General features: G+C 40.3%; 1 protein-coding gene across 1 annotated transcript; it reads left to right on the top strand.

The window, feature by feature from the left end:
- The first annotated feature begins 6,401 nt into the window (after positions 1-6,401).
- Positions 6,402-7,340, top strand: LOC131197877 (olfactory receptor 6C65-like). The gene has a single exon (XM_058182375.1). The coding sequence runs from the start codon at positions 6,402-6,404 to the stop codon at positions 7,338-7,340; it is 939 nt and encodes a 312-aa protein (XP_058038358.1).
- Positions 7,341-8,231: the final 891 nt, after the last annotated feature.

The raw sequence follows: 8,231 nt of genomic DNA, 5'->3' as shown, positions 1-8,231 counted from the left end.
TACTACTACATGGCTAAATAAAAAAAAACCCACAGATGTCTAATCTAGAATTCAAAGTGCTAGATTCTTCTTTAAATATATAGAATAGAATAGAATAGAATAGAATAGAATAGAATTTTTTATTGGCCAAGTGTGATTGGACACACAAGGAATTTGTCTTGGTGCAAATGCTCTCAGTGTACATAAAAGAAAAGATACGTTCATCAAGGTACAACACTTATAACACTTAATGATAGTCATAGGCTACAAATAAGCAATCAGGAAACAATCGGTATCAATATAAATCGTAAGGATACAAGCAACAAAGTTACAGTCATAAGTGGAAGGAGATAGGTGATGGGAATGATGAGAAGATTAATAATAGTGCAGATTTAGTCAATAATTTGACAGTGTTGAGGGAATTATTTGTTTAACAGAGTGATGATATTCGGGAAAAAACTGTCCTTGTTTCTAGTTATTCTGGTGTACAGTGCTATATAGCATTGTTTTGAGGGTAGGAGTTGAAACAGTTTTATGTCCAGGATGTGAGGGGTCTGTAAATATTTGCACAGCCCTCTTTTTGATTCATGCAGTATACAGGTCCTCAAGGGAAGGCAGGTTGGTAGCCATTGTTTTTTCTGCAGTTCTAAATATCCTCTGAAGTCTGTGTCTGTCTTGCGGAGCCAAACCAGACAGTTATAGAGGTCAGATGACAGACACAATAATTCCTCTATAAATCAGTTTACATGACCTTCACATGAGGATCTGGTCTTTCACACCTGACAAAAATTACATTTCAGTAATTGCCCTTCTTTTCTGGATTTTGTAAAACTCTGTTTTGCAGTTTACAAGGCATGCTTAAAATTCTATAGCAATTTGGAGAAATTGCTACAGTTAGTGTAAAAGAAAACATTGCTTGCCTTCCAATAATTGAGCAAATGGTAACAAATAGACCCAAAACTCTCAATTGAAAATTGCATCATGGGAAGTGGAATGAAAGGATTTTATGAACAGACTGTATTTTTATAGTATAGTACATCCAACATCAAATGATAGTCTGTTTTTTTCCCCCTGCTCTTTGTTTTACTGTCCTCATCATCCAATATTTCAGATATAGATTTAAGTTGGGGGTCTGTCTATCCGTCATTCTTCCGTACCCAAGAAAATAATTTGTTGAAATTATTGTCTTAAGTATTGCTATATTTTACTTTTTAAAAGTCACATTTATGGCTGTAAGAGGCAAAAATGTTGGAGGACTTAATTTAGAAAAAGGACATATATGAACATATGAGGACAGCATATACAAATGTCTAACAGAGAAAGATTCCTGAATCCACATTCCCAACCCTTATAATACCAAACCCCACCACCCAAAAAAAAAAACCAGCCAGAGAATGAGGAGAGAAAATATCCCATAAATGAATCAATATTCATCATTTTTTGTGATGAGACATTAAGCTGAAGAGAGTTGCATGGTCATCTGAATTAAAAACCAAGTGTCAATACTCTTGAACCAGTAGTTGGGCAGAAGTCAATCAATTAATATCAAGAGTCAATATCTACACTCATCAACCAGTAGTTGGGCAGAAATCAATCAATTAACAGCAAGAGTCAATATCTACACTCATGAATCAGTAGTTGGGCAGAAGCCAATCAATTAATAGATTGTGTCTAACAGAAGGTTCTTGACAGACTTGAACATTGGGTGCTATCTAACAAAATGAAATTCAACAGTGAAAAAAGTAAGGTTCTACATTTAGGCAAAAAAAACCCCAAAATGCACAGGTACCGTATATGTGGTATCTTGCTCAATAGTAGTAACTGTGAGAGGGATCTTGGAGTTCTAGTGGACAACCATTTAGATATGAGCCAGCAGTGTGCAGCAGCTGCCAAAAAAGCCAACACAGTTCTGGGCTGCATAAACAGAGTGATAGAATCAAGATCACGTGAAGTGTTAGTGCCACTTTATAATGCCTTGGTAAGGCCACACTTGGAATACTGCATTCAGTTTTGGTTGCCAAGATGTAAAAAAGATGCTGAGACTCTAGAAAGAGTGCAGAGAAGAGCAACAAAGATGAGTAGGGGACTGGAAATTAAAACATATGAAGAAGGAACTGGGTATTGCAGGAACTGGGTATGTCTAGTTTAGTAAAAAGAAGGACTAGGGGAGACATGATAGCAGTGTTCCAATATCTCAGGGGTTGCCACAAAGAAGAGGGAGTCGGGCTGTTCTCCAAAGCACCTGAGGGTAGAACAAGAAGCAATGGGTGGAAACTGATCAAGGAAAGAAGCAACTTAGAACTAAGGAGAAATTTCCTGACAGTTAGAACAATTAATAAGTGGAACGACTTGCCTGCAGAAGTTGTGAATGCTCCAACACTGGAAATTTTTAAGAAAATGTTGGATAACCATCTGTCTGAGGGTGTCCTGCCTCCAAGGTCCCTTCCAACTCTGTTGTTGTTGTTGTTGTTGTTGTTGTTATTAATATTATTATTATAGCAAAAGTTAATATCTACAGTCATGAACTAATAGTTGGGCGGAAGACAATCAATTAACAGGGAATACACTCAAGGTTGTAACTTCTTCCTCTACAGGTCAGTGTTAGAAGAATAATTCTGAGCTAATCTGAGCTGGATTTACATAAAGATGTCATTGAACATGCTGCTTAAAGAGGAAGATGCTTATTCGAGTACATAAAAGACAGTATTCAAAGGTAGGCTACAATCTGAAGTCCTGAGGCTGGGGTTAATTATAGGGAAAATAACTCTTTGTGTTTTGAAGTGTTTATCTTTGGCAAATTTCTTCAATATATACTTTACCTGTCAACTTTGGTCCTTTTTGTGTGTATTCCTAAAAGCCTAAAATGTAGTGTATATTGAAAGTGGTGACCCTTTGAGAGCTGTAGGCAACTATATTTCATTTTAACATATGTCAGTTTTTGTTGTTAGTTGAGAAGTCATGTCCAACCCATTGCGACCCCATGGACAACATTCCTCCAGGCCTTCCTGTCCTCTACCATCCCCTGGAGTCCATTTAAGCTCACGCCAACTGCTTCAGTGACTCCATCCAGCCACTTCAGTCTCTGCCATCCCCTTCTTCTTTTGCCCTCAATCTTTCCCAGCATTAGAATAGAATAGAATAGAATAGAATAGAATAGAATAGAATAGAATAGAATAGAATAGAATAGAATTTTATTGGCCAAGTGTGATTGGACACACAAGGAATTTGTCTTGGTGCATATGCTCTCAGTGTACATAAAAGAAAAGATACGTTCATCAAGGTACAACATTTACAACACAATTGATGGTCAATATATCAATATAAATCATAAGGATTGCCAGCAACAAGTTATAGTCATACAGTCATAAGTGGAAAGAGATTGGTGATGGGAACTATGAAACGATTAATAGTAGTTCAGATTCAGTAAATAGTCTGACAGTGTTGATGGAATTATTTGTTTAGCAGAGTGATGGCCTTCGGGAAAAAACTGTTCTTGTGTCTAGTTGTTCTGGTGTGCAGTGCTCTATAGCGTCGTTTTGAGGGTAGGAGTTGAAACAGTTTATGTCCAGGATGTGAGTGATCTGTAAATATTTTCACGGCCCTATTCTTGATTCGTGCAGTATACAGATCCTCAATGGAATGTTCTTCTCCAGTGAGTCCTTCCTTCTCATTAGGTGGCCAAAGTATTTCAGTTTCATCTTCAGGATCTGGCCTTCTAAAGAGCAATCAGGGTTGATCTCCTCTAGGACTGACTTGTTTGATCGCCTTGCAGTCCAAGGGACTTGCAGGAGTCTTCTCCAGCACCAGAGTCAAAGGCCTCAATTCTTTGGCGCTCAGCCTTTCTTATGGTCCAACTTTCACAGCCATACATTGCAACTGGGAAAACCATGGCCTTGACTATACGTACTTTTGTTGGCAGGGTGATGTCTCTGCTTTTTAGTACGCCGTCTAGATTTGCCATAGCTTTTCCTCCCCAGGAGCAAGCGTCTTTTAATTTCTTGGCTGCAGTCCCCATCTGCGGTGATCTTGGAGCCCAGAAAAATAAAATCTGTCACTATCTCCATTTCTTCCCCATTTGCCAGGAATATGCTGATTAGTGTACATTTAGAATGACAATAAAGTTATTCTAAGTCTAAGTCATATATCCTAAGGGATTTTTCTGGTTACCTATTCTTTGACATGAAAATTTAGTTTAGTTTAGTTTAGTTTAGTTATAGTCTGACAGTGTTGAGGGAATTATTTGTTTAGCAGAGTGATGGCCTTCGGGAAAAAACTGTTCTTGTGTCTAGTTGTTCTGATTTGCAGTGCTCTATAGCGTCGTTTTGAGGAGGAGTTGAAACAGTTTATGTCCAGGATGCGAGTGATCTGCAAATATTTTCACGGCCCTCTTCTTGATTCGCAGTATACAGATCCTCAATGGAATGTTCTTCTCCAGTGAGTCCTTCCTTCTCATTAGGTGGCCAAAGTATTTCAGTTTCATCTTCAGGATCTGGCCTTCTAAAGAGCAATCAGGGTTGATCTCCTCTAGGACTGACTTGTTTGATCGCCTTGCAGTCCAAGGGACTTGCAGGAGTCTTCTCCAGCACCAGAGTCAAAGGCCTCAATTCTTTGGCGCTCAGCCTTTCTTATGGTCCAACTTTCACAGCCATACATTGCAACTGGGAAAACCATGGCCTTGACTATACGTACTTTTGTTGGCAGGGTGATGTCTCTGCTTTTTAGTACGCCGTCTAGATTTGCCATAGCTTTTCCTCCCCAGGAGCAAGCGTCTTTTAATTTCTTGGCTGCAGTCCCCATCTGCGGTGATCTTGGAGCCCAGAAAAATAAAATCTGTCACTATCTCCATTTCTTCCCCATTTGCCAGGAATATGCTGATTAGTGTACATTTAGAATGACAATAAAGTTATTCTAAGTCTAAGTCATATATCCTAAGGGATTTTTCTGGTTACCTATTCTTTGACATGAAAATTTAGTTTAGTTTAGTTTAGTTTAGTTATAGTCTGACAGTGTTGATGGAATTATTTGTTTAGCAGAGTGATGGCCTTCGGGAAAAAACTGTTCTTGTGTCTAGTTGTTCTGATGTGCAGTGCTCTATAGCGTCGTTTTGAGGGGAGGAGTTGAAACAGTTTATGTCCAGGATGCGAGTGATCTGCAAATATTTTCACGGCCCTCTTCTTGATTCGTGCAGTATACAGGTCCTCAATGGAAGGCAGGTTGGTAGCCATTGTTTTTTCTGCAGTTCTAATTATCCTCTGAAGTCTGTGTTTTTCTTGTTGGGTTGCAGAACCGAACCAGACAGTTATAGAGGTGCAAATGACAGACTCAATAATTCCTCTGTAGAATTGGATCAGCAGCTCCTTGGGCAGTTTGAGCTTACTGAGTTGGCGCAGAAAGAACATTCTTTGTTGTCCTTTTTTAATGATGTTTTTGATGTTAGCTGTCCATTTGAGAGTTTAGATTAGTTTATTGTCACTGCACCTCGTATATTGAAATTAAATGCCTTCTTCAGTGTACATTTTAATTATTAAAATAAAACACAAACACACATCCTTCACATTCTATACAATTGAATTGAAATATTGCATTAATATTGCACTAATAATTAATATTGTCTATGGAGATTCTCAGTCATCCAGGTTGTCCCAAAGGTGGTTTTTCAAGGAATGAGTTGGACTTTCTGGTCCAGTTGCCTCTTGAAAAAGCACCTTTCGGACTTTGAAATGAATGCAATTTCAGCCTGACAATACACTATAAGACTGGACAGTTAAGCAATCTTTGTTATGTTGTGTTTTATCTATTGACAGATTATGCTGTTGATTCGAGGAGTTCACGGGGAATGCAAGAATAAACTGATTTCTAAATTGATTTTCTTCCCACCTTAGCTTTCCAATAAATATCTTGAATCGCTGGTCGTACAAACGATTCAAGATATTTAATAATATAATAATATCAGAGTTGGAAGGGACCTTGGAGGTCTTCTAGTCCAACCCCCTGCCAAGGCAGGAAACCCTACACCATTTCAGACAAATGGCTATCCAACATTTTCTTAAAAATTTCCGGTATTGGAGCATTCACAACTTCTGGAGGCAAGTTGTTCCACTTATTGATTGTTCTAACTGTCAGGAAATTTCTCCTTAGTTCTAGGTTACTTCTCTCCTTGATTAGTTTCCACCCATTGCTTCTTGTTCTACCTTCATGTGCTTTGGAGAATAGTTTGACTCCCTCTTCTTTGTGGCAACCCCTGAGATATTGGAACACTGCTATCATGTCTCCCCAAGTCCTTCTTTTCATTAAACTAGGCATACCGAGTTCCTGCAACCGTTCTTCATATGTTTTAGCCTCGCTTCAGATTCTTAAACAATGAAAGCTCACTTAATTCACCAAAGGGTTTGTGTCCACAGATTGCTCACAGCTAAGACAACATGGAGAACCAAACGAAAACTAAGGAGATCTTACTGCTAGGATTTACTGAAAGTCAACAGCCTGAGTTGCTTCTATTTGCCCTTTTCTTGGTCATGTACCTGATGGCCATAGCTGGAAACGTTCTGATCGTTATTATCACCCTTGTGGATCTCCACCTCAGGACCCCAATGTATTATTTCCTCAGGAATTACGCCATCTTGGAAATTGGATACACTTCAGCGGTCATTCCCAAAGCTTTGATCAATTTGGCATTGGGGAAGAAAACCATCTCTTATGCGGGGTGTATCAGCCAACTGTTTTTTTATTTCTTTTTGGGCACTACAGATTTTTTCCTATTGACGGTGATGTCCTTCGACCGCTATGTGGCCATCTGCAATCCTTTAAGATACGTCACCATCATGAACCAATGGGTTTGTACTTGGATGGTGCTGGTCTCTTGGATTGCAGGATTCCTCTTGATTTTTGGCCAAACCATATCTTTTGCACAATTCCCCATCTGTGGCTCAAACATCATTGATCACTTTTTTTGTGACAGTAAACCACTGATGAAGCTTCTCTGCGGGGATACGCGTCTCCTGCAGCTCATTGGCTTCATCCTTTCTATTTTTTCACTTCTAGGAACTTTAGCATTCACCACAATATCCTACGCGATAATCATTTCCGCCATCCTTCGCATCCCAACGGCCGCAGGAAGGAAAAAGGCCTTCTCCACCTGCGTCTCCCACATCATTGTGGTCTCTGTCACGTACGGGAGCTGCATCTCTATGTACCTCATACCTGAGGAAAGCGAGGGGAAAAATTTCAACAATGCAGTGGCCATTCTCAACAACGTGGTTTGTCCCCTCATGACCCCGTTTGTCTACACTCTGAGGAACAAGCAGGTCAAAGATGCTTTGAAAGACGCCTTGGGCTGCAAGAGGAGAACTCATAAAATATGAGGAACGTCAACGTTGTCATGACTCGTCCTCCCTCCTCTCCTCAGCTGGGCCCCTCCTGTCCCCAACTGGGCCTTTTATCAGACTCCGAGTCTGATAATGAAGATGAACGGCCTGTCATGACTCCAGCCCCCGGCTCTGGCCCCATGCCCGGAAAGGATTTAAGGAGTGAAAGGACAAGCCCGATAAACCTCACTCATACAGCGTGTGTTCCTTTGGCTCAGCCTTCAGAGCAAGAAGCCAGCCAGGTGGTGCAATTACCCAGGCCTACTCCCTCTGACCCCTCCCTTTCCCAGACGCTGACAGCAGATCCAGCTGAAAACAATTCAGGGTGGGTGGACCCTCGCTTCCGGAGATCTGAGAGGCGACGCCAGCAGAAGGAAGGGTGGGGCAGGCCTGGATAAATGCTGAGTCATGGAGCCACACCACACAGCCTATATAAAGGACCTGCTTTTGGCATTCCAACCTTGAGTCAAGCAAAGTCTTATCTAGTTTGCTGATATCAGACTCTATTGCTGAAGTCACAACTTGGACTCCGGCCTGCCCTGATAAACCTCGAAGGAACTTGGCAAGCTGCAAAGGCTTCGTTGCCAAGTTTGTTACGGACTTCCTTGACTTGTTCGTCGGAGTGGGAGTGGGACACGACAAATGTACTTGAAAGAGGCAGACAAAAAAGAAGAGAATGAATGTGGATGGAGTAAAAATAGATTGGTGATCTCTGTTGAACCTATGATTGATTGATTGATTGATCAGATGCCTATGTAATTGGTGGTGAGGGTAAAGGGGATTAAATGTTTTATATTGGAAGTTTTGGAACTAATTCATTGCAAAACATTTCTTAATGCATCTTTACAATAAAATAGACTTAGCTTATCTACTAGTGTTTCCTATCTG

The sequence above is a fragment of the Ahaetulla prasina genome, chromosome 4 (assembly GCF_028640845.1).
Source record: "Ahaetulla prasina isolate Xishuangbanna chromosome 4, ASM2864084v1, whole genome shotgun sequence".
Taxonomy (NCBI): domain Eukaryota; kingdom Metazoa; phylum Chordata; class Lepidosauria; order Squamata; family Colubridae; genus Ahaetulla; species Ahaetulla prasina.
The sequence above is the reverse complement of the archived record's forward strand: the minus strand, read 5'-3'. Positions and strand labels throughout refer to the sequence as shown.